General features: G+C 38.1%; 1 protein-coding gene across 1 annotated transcript; it reads left to right on the plus strand.

The window, feature by feature from the left end:
- The first annotated feature begins 115 nt into the window (after window positions 1-115).
- Window positions 116-14,569, plus strand: LOC105392683 (sideroflexin-1-3). Its single transcript, XM_038111557.2, has 9 exons — window positions 116-316; window positions 5,855-6,106; window positions 6,962-7,116; window positions 7,793-7,910; window positions 8,471-8,546; window positions 10,468-10,553; window positions 11,274-11,401; window positions 12,211-12,395; window positions 13,265-14,569. The coding sequence occupies exons 2-9, from the start codon at window positions 5,862-5,864 to the stop codon at window positions 13,328-13,330; spliced, it is 1,059 nt and encodes a 352-aa protein (XP_037967485.2). The 5' UTR covers window positions 116-316; window positions 5,855-5,861; the 3' UTR covers window positions 13,331-14,569.
- Window positions 14,570-14,616: the final 47 nt, after the last annotated feature.

The raw sequence follows: 14,616 nt of genomic DNA on the forward strand, positions 1-14,616 counted from the left end.
TGGGAAGTTATAAATAAAATACAGGTATTAAGAGCTAAATTTTTGTGTAGTTGTACTATGATAGGATAGCGACGACGACCATAGACCACGACGACACTAGCGCCGCCGCGACAGTCGAATATTGATTTTCCGTCACTTTGCGCGCAACATTTGAACTCTCTTCAAGTCAACCCATTTTCCATTACTAAAAATTTGTGATAAAAATGAAACTAATAACCCGTGTCTATATTTGAGTGTTCTTAAATAATCTTATATCAATAAACCTTGAACATATCAAGCTAATAGCTTATTAAGTTATTGTTGATCAATTTAAAAGGTAAGCCGTATTTTATGTTTCCAAATTAACAATAATTCTGTATTTCTCGTGAAGATATTCTCATAAAATATACAATACATCATCATCAATACGCATCTCCATAATAACTTATTCTTATTTTAATCGGGTCTGTGTTAAATATAGCCTATAAACCCACTTATGAATAATGCTGAAAAATTTATAGGTAAAGATGATGCTTTTAGTCTTTTAGAAAATTACATTGTGGGAATTATCGATTGCACATCCTCATTTCACACATAAAATACCTACGTGGGCCTTTAGGTAGGCCTGTTCTTCAGAGGGAAGGCAGATATACCTAATATTTCTCCATTGGGTAGGGGAACCATCCTGAAAATCATTCCCCTGGGTTCTTTCGAATCATGTAAGTAACTATTTTATTGAGATAAGCTGTATATCTTAAATACCTATTCAGTAGGTATGTGTATGGTATGTATGGTATGTGTATGGTATGGTATGTAAAAATAAATGCGGTGGACATTTACATTTCATTCAGTTATTAATTCTTAAGTAATTAGATTAGAGCAGCACAGGCACACATAAAGTTTGCCTTACCTAGGCATTGATAAAGAGACCTAAACCCAACAGTGGTTGATAGAAAGCTGATGATAAATGATGGGGCATCAAAAAAATATCTTACTACTAAGGTACTTTTACATCCAATTGCAATTGTAGTTAATTGATATTTTTCCATATCCAATTTTATCCATATTTTGCTGAAAACTACAGCCAGAGTGTCATTGATAGTTTCATCATTGAATTGAACGAGATAAGAGGTTTAAGAGGTCACCAATATCACACTGTTTTGTTGATAAATTAAGTAGTTAACAAGGGCGTACCCAGGATTTCAGCTAGGGGGGGGCAGCTCATACCTATTTCGAGATGATGGTCGGTCGATTGTAACCAAAAATCATGAAAATTTACTTGTAGTGCGTAGCTAACCTATACCTACTATAACGAATATTGTACAATATTTAATTTTAACGTAAATGCAGGTATTACCGCCATCTTTAAGCCATTTTTGACTTTGAAGATCGAAAAGAAAGGGTTTTGGTTGATCATTAAATCTTTGATTATATACAACCCTAGATTCCCCATAGAAGAAGCAATTGCTGCCATACATAAACTGGGGCACTACTGCCCCGCTACAAATTTCGCTCTAGCAGTGTCTATTGTGTCATCGCCGGTGCTACACATATTTGACAGTTAGCATTAATTTCAGTTTTGTCCTTTTAAAATGCGTGTATGTGCTTTAAAAGTGTGCAGAAACTACAAAGGTCGACTAAAAACGCCATACAAGGTCACCTACTATCTGTAAATAATGTATTAATATAAATAATTTAATAAAGTAAATATTGATATAATTTTCGTCAGTGTTGCTAGTTTTTTCTTGAAAATAAATACCAAAAAGTGATGATAATTTATGAACCGCTTGAATGTCCTGTCGACAGCCGGTCGACATGAAAAGTATACCATAAATTGTTTCGTGATTGGATTCTTAAAATTGGAATTAGGTACTTACCTTGAATTCATTTTATATAAATTTTCTTTAATGGTCCAAAATAAATAGTATTCTATTCTATTCGGCGACTGGTGTAGTGTAGTGGTTAGTGACCCTGACTGCTAAGCCCAAGGTCCCGGGTTCGATTCCCGGCTGGGGCAGGTATTTATTTAATGGCAGATATATTTGTGCTCGGGTCTTGGGTGTTGATATTTATATTTAGTATGTATTTATCTATGTATTTGTGTAAGATATATCAGCTGTTCGACACCCATAACACAGGTTCTGCCTAGCTTGGGGTCGGATGGCCGTGTGTGAGATGTCCCCACATATTTATTTATTATTTATTCTATTCTATATCGCCTTCAATAATGGATGGAATTTGCAAATCCTACGCATTTATTAAAATATATTTTTTTCTGCATTTCTATGGTTGTTGGTTTTGCAATTTACGAAAACCAAAAAAGTTTTGGTATTCTTTTGTCAACTGAATAAGTACCTAGATCATCTGTTAAAATATCCGTGATAGTTTCCGGTGAGGCGAAATTGTATTAGAGAAAACGTAAACATTTACACAACTAAATCTAACATAATTTATTATAGGTACAAAAGGTAATTTTATCACTAACAGCTTAAATTCTAATATACATGTATTATCAGGATACCGAATGATCCTATTTTACGAAGCAAATGGATAGAAATAATTAGAAAAAGCCGCGGAGAGGACTACTGGAAACGTATTTTAACTAATTGAAATTTCCTTAAAAAATATCACCACATTAGATAGATCGATAAATCATTTATTTGTTCCACATAAACATAACACATAAGTACAACAAATAAGTACCACATTATTATAGTGTTTCCATTTTCTACCAACTTAGTAACAATTTACTTACGTTGCCACATTTTTACATGCACTCTATGACATGACAGGAGGGAATGACAGTACAGTCACGCAAAAAAGTAATAAAATATTGGCCTGTTTACAATGTAGGCGATGTATGAGATGAGTCCGTCTAGGGTTGTAAATGGTCGAAGCATTAAATATAATATTTTTGTATACGATTATACAGTGTGTTGTTTTTCGGACCCAACAAACTTTAAGGGTGGATTCTACGAGTAATTTCATCGATGAAAAAACCCCCATGTGTGGGGTCAAATCTAAATATTCTAGAAATGGCGGCCATTTTAAAGTTTTAGATAGGTACTTAGTTTTCATAACAAATCATATCTCGAGATTTAATTAAACGCCTTACGGACATGAAATAAAATGATTTCATCGGCAAATAGCCATTTGTATCCAATAAAAATATCCACAACTGCTAAAAAGGTACATAAAATAAGTTAAAAGCACCTAATCTAATTTATTGGCGCAAAAAAAATTATTTAAAAATTTACATTTACTTTGAAAATAGCCCCCTTCGATGATATTTTTATGTATTAATTTAAAACTATTTGAAATAAGCTAAACAATGATACCAAAACCGTAGGTATCTGTACGTCGAGGCAGTCAAGAATTATCGAAAGTTTAAAACACACCTAACGGAGCGCCGCAGCTCAGGTAGCAATCGTCACGGGGTGGCGGTAATACCATCAACTGCTTCTATCATTGAGGGTATTATTACCGTTTATTTTAAATGTTAATTTTATCGTATTTATATACTTGCAAAAACCTTCGAAAATACTTACTCCCAATTTCTATAACTCTATCTATCCTTAACTGGTAGTTACTTTCATACGATTTTGACAGATTGTTACTTTTGATTATGTCAAAATCGTATGAAAGTAACTACCAGTTATGGATAGATAGAGTTATAGAAACTGGCAGTAAGTAAACATGTTGAATAAGTTATTTTAGAATTAAAGTCAAGAAAATTATCAATAATTTTATATAAAAACTCTTTTGTAACAAACCAATGTTCTTACGGGACCGATCATGCAACTCTGTCTAAAAACCTGGTGAACCCGGGAAACTATTGAAATATTTCTTTTTCTAGAAAAGCTACGCATAGAAATTACTGTCTTATTAGATGCATATCACACAAACGCAGGTAATTTAAATCCGTTCTATGACTAAAACCGACTGGTTAGCTCAGTAAATTGATCTTTCTTGAAGGTGGCGGTGATATCTTCCCGTTTTTTTTGAAAATTAAATATATTTTTAACCGACTTCAAAAAAAGGAGGAGGTTCTCAATTCGTCGGGATCTTTTTTTTATATATATATTTTTTATGTATGTTCACCGATTACCCCGCCGTTTATGAACCGATTTTGAAAATTCTTTTTTTTTTGTATTGGGTGGAGCTCCCTGGTGGTCCCATTTTTTTTCAGAATTTTACCTCACCCCCAAGGCTGGGTAAAGGGGTAAAAACAGGGTATGAATTTCCATTTTGGGCACATATTAACCGATTCTAATGAAATTAAGAACGTAAATATAGTTCTTATAACAAAAAAATATGATTGTGACCTTGAGCTGATCTGATGATGGAAACGGAAGGCAGTCAGGGGAACTCCTCAACAACGTCTCGTACTCTCACATACGAGTAGAACTTGTGTAAACCTTAAATTATTTCTTACATTTTAGTGGTTTTTTGAAGTCGGTTTTTTAATTTTTTAAATTATTATTTTATGTTTTTCCAACACTTGTCTTCATTTTGCGCAGAGTAGGTAACACGTTTTTAATTCCCACTTGGCCGGAAAATTTAAGTTTATTTTATCTTCTAGGGGGGGGGGCAGCTGCCCCCCCCTGCCCCTACCTGGGTACGCCCATGGTAGTTAATATGAATTTAATATCTATACAATAGGTACTAATAGGTAGGTGTTACTTATATTAAGTTAAATTCGAATAGTAAGTTAGGTGTGATAGAGAACTAGAGGTAGGTAGTTATAGATTAATACCTATGAAACTAAATTACTTAAATGTAATGTAGAGTAGTAGTAGTAGTAGATAACAATCTATTTATTGTAAGGATAAAGTAAAAAAAAATTGAGAACCTAACTATATTTTTTGACCTTGGTCGGGTTCGATCTTTGCTGGGTGCATGCACCTTAAACCACCCAACAACGGCTAATTGTTTACGTTATGTAAAATTATTTAGAAAAGTTATGTCTTACGTAGGTACTTATACTTATATTTAAAACAAAAAAAATATTCTTCATGAATAAGTTATTACCATTCCAGAATAGGTAAGCATGAACTTTGATACTCCGTAGTTTAGAAAATTTGAATATTTTACTACGGCGAATTAGGAACGCACGTGTATCTACGCATTTCCCTATATTAAAAGCTAAGTAACTGACGTAGACAACTAGACGGTGAAATTATACTTACATAATTAGAATATTATACATATAACTAACTACTGTAAGTGTTTGCCCACCAACCCACACTAGATCAGGGTGGTGGAGTAGGACCCTAAACCCCTACATTGAAACCCTTGCCCCTGAAGCAGGGACGTGATGGGTTGTGATGATGTAAGTACTTATAGGTAGGTACCTACCTACCTTGGTATCTACATTCATTGTTATCAAGCAAATGCTCCTCTCGAGACCTTGAGATGCCTAAACTCAGATATAAACATTGATAAGGACCATAGTTTACTCTCATTACGATATAAATATTATCTAAGAACTGAGTTCTTAAGTTCAATGATATTGTTTGTCATTAGACTCATTAGTTAAGTAGGTACCTACTACGTCTTGTTCTATATTTTCATGAGTAGTCGCAGTTCAATACCAGCAGTGTCCAATAGTGGAACGTAGCCACGAATTGTGGTGCTGTTGTAGTGTCTGTGTGTGATAGAACTTATAAACCAACAGGCAAGTGCACCTAGAAGATAGGTAAATTAGAATAAATGTCTGAACCTATATCGCCTCGGATCTCGGATCTTTAGTTCCTTTTTCTAAAGTTATCGTATACGGGGTTTCCTTCCAATGAAGGGAGGGTTTTAGGCCTAGTCCACCACACTGGCCTAGTGCGGGTTGGTGGACACCTCTAACAATCTCATTACTCCTCAGCACCACAATGTCATCGGACGACCCCGCGCCGCCCGCCGCGCCCCCCGCGCGCCCCGAGCAGCCCCCGCCGCCCGCCGCGCCCCCCGCGCGCCCCGAGCAGCCCCCGCCGCCCCTAGACCTGTCCCAGCCGCAATACAGTCAGGAAAACTACATCGGACGAGCGAAGCACTTCTTCAAGCTCACCAACCCGCTCAACCTGTTCGTCAGCAATGATCAGTTAGAGGAGGCGAGGAGGATCGTGCACACGTACCAGTAAGTTAAGGGGGAAACAGGGTGAGGTTTTGTCAGTGAGCGACTCGGGGTTTTTCGATTTCCATAGTTTTCACGACGGGTGCTTGATATGTGCCTTCGGGTCGTCCATTGATGAAATTTCACCCTGTTTCAGTGTTTTGTGGCTATATCTTTAGGAAGAGGCTGTACAGAGTTTTACTAAAACTAAATCACACTTGTAGGCTACAAGTTGTAGCTCTAAAACGGGTGTACCTACTGGTTTGAAATTTCATGCATGAGTGGCAGTTTGTGATTGTTGAAATAGAATCCTACCTATCACAAGAACGATCTTCAAGATACCTAATAAAGGAAACCATAAATATCTACGATATTAGACGATCTTTGATTAGATATGCATATCTCGCATGTTGTCTGAACGACTTGTTACTAGCGAGAATCCCCACAATACTCATTGATATCTTCTGTGGAAAATGCCTTCCTACTTTCAGTAGTAAGTACCTACCTACTGCTACTGGCATGTTAAATAATACAATGTTGTTAGTAGGCTTTGATAAAGTAATAACAATCTATTCAAAGCATGCGGTGTCGAAACAATTGACATTAGAACTAAACATAATGAAGAAGACTTTAATGCTTAGTAATCTATCTTCGCAAATATCAATCGCATTTCTTTAGCCTTAAAGGCTTCGTCAATCAGAAAGCTTCTGAACTACAGGAAGCTAGTAGGTACTGCTAGCTGTTTGAGGGTATTTTATCATAGTAGTACAACACATCTTAGCGTCATAGCGCGGCGTCAGGTTTGCGCTCCGACGCGCGCTAGAGTATATAACGCTTTCTGTTTGACAAAGCCTTAAATCCCACTTTTAAATCCACCAGGAAAACGAAGGTGATGCCGGAAGGCTACGACGAGGAGAGGCTCTGGCGCATGAAGTACCTGTACGACAGCGCCTTCCACCCGGACACGGGGGAGAAGATGTTCGCCATCTGCCGGATGTCCGCGCAGGCGCCTATGAACACTCTTATTACTGGATGTAAGTCCGCCTCAATCGCTGTATTGTTTATCCCAACTCTAAAACACACTCTTAGGATGAAGGAGAATGAGGTAAGCTGCAGTTGGTAGTTAACTATTCTTTGTTACCCTAGCTAAGTTACAGCCCACCTCTTGACTGGAAACTGGAACCTTAGACCTGTGCGTTTACGGAGATGCTACTCGTAATGTGAAAGCAATTGTGATCTAAGAGCTCACCAAAAAAGCAGCCTTTCCAAGCAATTTAGTACGCTTTGTTCACCTGGATAGTTAGACCAAGATTCGCCATTATTATCTTCATCCATCCATAATGTTCCGAATAACTGGACGTAGGCCTCAAGGAGCGCCACAAATCTGTATCCATACCCTCCTCAGCCAAGATAATACCGCCTGCCTCTCTACATCTAAGATCGTCTGTCCAACGGGCCAGAAGGCGCGGCTACGCTTGCCTGCTGTTCATAGTCTCCACTCGAGAACTCATTAACTAACCCCACCGGTCACTATGAGGGCACTAAGTTCTCATTGTCGAATCCAACTTCACATACAAATATCCGCAATGTGTGAAAGTTTATTTGGTTGCTAAGTATGATGAGAGAAAAAACTGCATCACTAACTTGACCGTGCGATCTCCAAGGGATCTATTGAACTCCATTTATTTAGAATCCCTGGTTTGTCGGCAGGCATGATAACGTTCTACAAGACGACCCCGCAGACGATATTCTGGCAGTGGGTGAACCAGACCTTCAACGCCGGCGTCAACTACACCAACCGCTCCGGCAGCCAGCCTATATCCAAGACGTGAGTATCTATACAGTCTTACTGTAAGGTGTTCCGTAAGAATACGCTCCGGCGATTTAAGGTCTCATATTGTGCGTTTATATGAGCCGCATAAATCCATGGGCCTCATAAGTATACTTTTAATACCTACATATATTTAAGTATGAGAGCATGGTCTGCCACTAAACTGTTATAACAGTTTGGCAGAATATTTCTATTTCTTGTAATAGAATAAGTTTTAGAGAAATAAATGTTTTAAAAACAAAAACAAACAATCTACTTGCTCCGAAAAGAGTGATACGGAAGTTAATGTTGAAGACGAAAGATCACGACAGGTTGTTTGTGATGGCGAGTAAGGGATCCGGGTTCGATTCCCTATTTTACTGCAAGGGACTTGTCCGGGAAAAAAAACTAATCGAGGAAAAGTCTGCAGTGTAGTACCTAACTACAATGCGTTATGTATACTCGTACGTACCTAATGTTTTAACTATTTAATAAAGAAAAGTCTTCAATGTCATGGTGATTGTTCAACAAACATCTGTTTAAACAATAGCATAACTGTATCTATACGTTGTTTTCAGACGTCTGCTCGCATCATACGTCGCGGCTTGCGGCGGGGCGTTGGGGACCGCTCTATACTTGAATAGTAAAGTTAAGGTAATATCTTGGACTAATGCGTCTCATACTTAGACACTGCTCTCATACAATAAGCTTTACAAATCATGGATTTACGTAGATGTAGGGGACATATTTAAGAGAGAGCCTAAAAAAATTTTAAAGCAGAATCAGAATAACATTTATTTGCCTACTTTGTGTGATAACAAATTTTGCCTGTGGCCGGTGAGCCGTGCAGGGGTGAGTCAGCTAACTTATTATGTCCAAATGGAACTATGTTTGCTGTGTTCTGTTGATGCGTAACAAATGAGTATTAACAATACCTAAGGTTACGTGTTAAATTAAATTAGTGTACTTACGTTATTATTAATTAAAATATTATTGTTAGTTTATAATAACAAATGAAATACTTAATAGGTTCTAGGTAGGTAGGTATACATTTCATCAATTCATTTTCAAAGGTCGCGGATCTTTAAAAAAATTAAAAGCATATAAATTTGCTTGCCAGTTACATCTGCTTACTGCTACCCGTACTAGGATACCCAATACCCATAGGGGATGACGGTGTTCTCTAGTTAATTTCACGAACAGGCAAACGAGTGGGACGCCTTCCAGTCCAGCCCGCTGGACCTACGAGGCCTTTAGATAGATAGCCGGGCAATGCTGAGATGACAGAGAACAGAGTTTTAGCTTTTGGAGAAACTTTTGTCCAGCGGTGGAAGATTTTTGGCTGATGATGAAGACGATGACATGACATTTTGCATATCAATTGCAACCTTTCCACGAATACTTAGGTTTTTTTTAAATTTTGATAATGAGTTTCGTAAATAAGATGTAATCTAACCAAACACGTTTACGTCACATCCCAGATTTAGATGTAGGTATACTAGGTAGTTACCGGTTTAGACAAGGTGCTAATGATCCTTATCATATTATTATTATCATGTGAGGCTTGTTTTTCATGTGACGTAACGCGACGTCACTACGGAGGTGTGGTTTCATACAGTAGGTAACCTACTGATTAATTATCCAAAACTGTTTAGAGAATGTCTTGAAGAGAGCTAGGGTACTATCCTCGGTCTTTTACATTCTAACCACTATCAGATACCTGGTCTATGGTGGTTGCAATGGTAAAATCCCGCGGGATTGGAAAAATAATATTTCCACGGTTATATCTACAAATATTTTAAGACGACCTAGGTACTGGCTATTTGACTAATAAACACATATGACATAAGTACCTAAGCCTAAGTACATAGTGTATTGGGATTAACTATGGGTGCGATGTGTGAACAAGTAAATTATTTACTGACATTATTCTTGGGTCAGGAGAACGTGATCTCTCAATGCAGATGAATGAAAACAGTCAACAAAATTATCTTGTCAATAATTACATCATGTTCTTACGCAAAGTTTACAATACAATCAATCGTATGTATTAAAATAATCAATAGGTTTCCACTACGTAGGAATGTATTCCACACGTTATTATGAAAACTTAAACCCTTGTCGATCTTACAGACAGTTTCATCATCATCATCAGCCCGTAGTCATCCACTGCTGGACAACATAGGCCTGTCAAGGAGCATATCACTCTGTCCATGGCCCTCTTCGTCCAGCCATATCGACTCCCTGTCTTAGGATACGGTTGCAATTTGTTATAATTTGAGGAAATTTTGCCATTTTTTGTAAGCTAACACGCTGGATTTATATAGGCTGCTTTTTATCGCGAAATTCTCACGGGAAAACCTTTTAATTATAGAGAACCTAAGCTCGCGGGAAAAGCTCGTAAACAGAAAATGTTGCGAAAGTTGTAGGTACTTATACTGAGCCCAAAGGGGATGACTCAAAGGGCCTTGCTTCTCCATAGATACTTTGATGATCACGTGATTTTTTACTATGGAGAAGCAAATTGCAACATCCTGTATATAATATATACTTATTGTGTTTTCTATGTTTACAGACAATGAAGCCGCTGTACGCGCGGCTGGTGCCGTTCGCGGCGGTGGCGGGCGCCAACCTCATCAACATACCCATGATGAGGAGCGCGTGAGTGTCTAACTACATTATTATCTATAATGAGGAAGAAAAGCACAATCGAGTGTGCCTTTCAGGTTTATTGGGGAGAAAAAATGGAACTAAATTGAAAAGACTGAACCAACCAATTAGAACTGGGGAATAGGGGTGCTTACATAGAGAATCGGGTTCCCTGTATCTACCTGTACCGGTAACCTGATTATGCGAAAGCGCTCATGACATTTAAAAATCCGGGAAATGCTCCGTGAGTGAGCGCTTTCGCATAATCAGGTTACCGGTACAGGTAGATACAGGGAACCCGATTCTCTATGCAAGCACCCTTAGGTACAGTCACTTAAGGCGCCATCTGTAATTAGCTTTTACTTTTTCTCCACCATTACACCATAGACATTTTTTTCTATGCTTACACGGTGTGAAGTAGTGCGAACTATCTTCTTCTTAGCGTGTCTAGAGCTGAACCAGGGTTCGTCACCGCGGTGAAAGGATTAGCCAGTCCGATCAGTTGTTGTCAGTCGCTGACTGCCCAGAGTGCACCAGAAGTATCTAACTAGGTAGAGTTGGTACTTACGTCACTCGGGGAGCCTCCTTTTCTTATTGCATGAAAGGAGGCTCAGCTGTAAGCCTAGTTTAACGCAAAGGCTACTTTACTTTTTATCCTTTTTTTTATAGGCGACATGAAGCTTGCAGGAAAAGCTAGTATCTAATTAATCTATATTGCTTACTCCATTCCAGCGAGCTATCAAACGGCACAGCCATCTACACGGCGAGCGGCGAGCACGTCGGCGAGTCGCGCCGCGCCGCCGCCGCCGGCATCGCCGCCGTGTGCGTGTCGCGCATACTGATGGCCGTGCCCGGGATGAGTGAGTATAGAGACGGCGTGCCTAGCATGGGACGCAAGACAAGTGTGACAAGACGTGATTAATAAATCTGGCTAAGAAAGCGGATTTCGAGATCGCGTGATTAGAGCGAAAGCGAAGAGGGTTATCACGTCTTGTTTGATGCGTCTTAGCCCCATGCTAGGTATGCTGGTTATACAAGATGTTATGAAAGTATCACATCACGCTATGGTAGGACGAAAGGAAGAGGTGGTTCAGACCGCTGATGTCTTTCAGCCTTCCGTTGGGTCTGGAAAAACGGGATTAGTGGAAATAGCCCACGATAAACTCTTGCTATAAGTTTAGATAAGTACACCTATCATTGTTAGTCTTGAATCTTATCTCGTAGAGAAACATCAATCAATTGTTACAGATGGTAAGAAAATTTAAAACATCTGCCAGTCTGAAAATAGAGAAACTACCAATGAATGAGTTTGCCTCCATAACTATCGCTTCGATAAGTATATTTAACACGTTTTTTGTTATTTGTAGATGAGATCACCTAGGTATGTAACAATAGTTTTTAGTTACAGTTACGATAGATTTCATATAGGTAATTAGATTAGATTATTTAGCTTTTCTCGTATTTCCATTCAAGACTTACGTGATCCAATTTTTGACTCAGCCCGTTTTTCCAGATGCCTACCATAGTTAAATGTTATGTAAAAATTCCGAATGTTATGTAAAAATTCCGAATGCAATGCAAAAAACCGAATGCAATGCAAAAAATCCTAATGCAAAGCATTCAACCTTTTCACACATTTTTGACAACCCTCCATGTACCCCCTCCGCAGCCCTGACCCCGATGCTAATCAACAACCTGGCGCAACGAGGAGTATTCTGCCGCAACCCTCGCCTGGAGATGCCGCTACAGATGCTGATAGTGGGCCTGTGTGTCACTATAGCGACGCCGCTGGGCTGTGCACTGTTTACGCAGAAAGCGGCCATTGGCGTGGATTGGTTGGAGGCTGATTTACAGGTTAGTTACTTTATAATATACGACACGATACGAGTCATAGATAAGTATAAGACGCGTACGAAGGCACGCAAAAGAGATTTATCTCGCTCTCGAGCCGTCTCAAAAGCCAAAGTGAGTGCGTCGTTTTGTCACGTCTCAAAACCAATTGCGTTCTTTTGTCACGTCTCAAAAGCAAGTGCGTTCTTTTGTCGCGTCTTGCGTCAACTACCTCGCCCAACCCTCGCCTGCAGATGCTGATAGTGGGCCTGTGTGTGACTATAGAGACCCCGCTGGGATGTGCGTTGTTTACGCAGAAAGCGGCCATTGGCGTGGACTGGTTGGAGGCTGATTTACAGGTGAGTTTCTATATAATATAGGTACCACACAATACGAGTCATAGATACCTAAGCATAGGTAGCACGGGACGCAGGACGCACACGAAAGCACGCAAAAAGAGATTTATCTCGCGCTCATGCCGTCTCAAGAGCGGTAAGTACGTATTTTGTCACGTCTCAAAATTAAGTGCGTTCTAAGGTAAGTCACGTCTGAAAATACACGTCTCAAAATTAAGAGCGCCCCGTCCTGCCTATAATTACCAACCAATGACTCATAAAGTTATGAAAGTTCTAATGCATAATCCTAACATTCCTAACTATTCCTAACTAATATTATAAATGCGAAAGTAACTGTGTCTGTCTGTTACTCTTTCACGCCAAAACTACCCGACGGATTTGAATTAAATTTGGTATACAGATAGTCTAGACCCTGAGAAAGAATATAGGCTACTTTTTATCGCGGTATTCCCACGGAATTTTTTTTCAAGGCGAAGCGAAACTCGCGGGAACAGCTAGTTATGTATACGATTTTAACAAATAATACTTTTGTTTCAGGAGAAAGTGAAGAAAATGGAAGGCAAAGAACCTATAAAGGAAGTTTACTTCAACAAGGGGTTATAAATGACGCGGCCATATTCAGGCGTAGCTTGCGAATACTTCTGACTCGGGTCAATTAAATATCAATTTTACCGAACCTCATTACTTTTAAGGAGAATTTTGGCACAAAAATCTTCCTTTAGGTCGTTTTATAACATTTTCTTACAATGCGTAAACCAAAGCGGTAAATGCATAATACAAGCTAGCCAATCAGAGAGTTGGATTATTAAAATTGCATGTCAACAACCAATCAGAGGGAAGCTTTTATCTCATATCGCTAGTAGCGCCGTCTTTACTTAATTCTATGCTATTGTTCCCTTGATTGTGGAAAATATAACGTATGAGAGTGCTTGTGTTGCTAATCCAATGCAGATATTGAGTTCAAGTCAGCATGCCTGTTAATTGATATTAATATGTTTAGAAAATGATAATAATAATAATGGCGTCTAATTTGATTATCGCTGGATGCTTGTCCTGTAGTGTTGAGCGGCAAAGCTAAGAGCTTGGAAGACACTGCCATTTTAAATATTAATTGTATAAGAGTTCTGAATCTCTTTCATTATAATTATGTATTTCATTATATTAGGCTGGTACACAATGGTATACCTAAATAACGTTATTGCCCTTCCAAATATTGTGCAAAGCACTATAACTATAATACTGCTCTAACTAATTTAATGGTTATATATTTTTATGCATTTATAATGAAGGTACTATTGTGGTTACGTATTTATTATCGTTGACATTCCATATTGTTTAAGTTTTTATTGTTATTGTTATATTCCATCGAATTATTTTGTTCATTACTTGAAATTTTTAAAATCAAGTAAGTACGTTATTTAATATTTTTTTGGACTGTATTTGTATAGGTTACTTACCTCATTATGTTGAGTTGTGGCTTTTTTATAATCTATACACAAATGTTTTCTTGATATATTTTCCTAAGCTAAAATCCAAAGAGTTATAAGTTTGAATAATCAAGTGAACAAACAACATTCCAGGGTAAAATTATTGTTTTATAATTTACATAAAAAACATGTTTAGAAGGTCACGAAACTAAACTTATGGTAATATTCCAAATAATGTATAGAATACGTGTAAAGGGAAATGACTTGTATGTGTATAAGCCATAAGACTCATAAGATAAAGCTGTCAATTGATTATGTAAACTAAATCGACAATAACGTCTAGAAATGTTGGACTAGTGTTAGGTACTATAAAAGTATGTAGGAGCATCTAAATAAATACATGAAGTGTTGAAAAGACGTATCTTTTATTTCTCGATTGCGATCATTGCGTAAAATTATACT

The sequence above is a fragment of the Plutella xylostella genome, chromosome 26 (genome assembly GCF_932276165.1).
Source record: "Plutella xylostella chromosome 26, ilPluXylo3.1, whole genome shotgun sequence".
Lineage (NCBI taxonomy): Eukaryota > Metazoa > Arthropoda > Insecta > Lepidoptera > Plutellidae > Plutella > Plutella xylostella.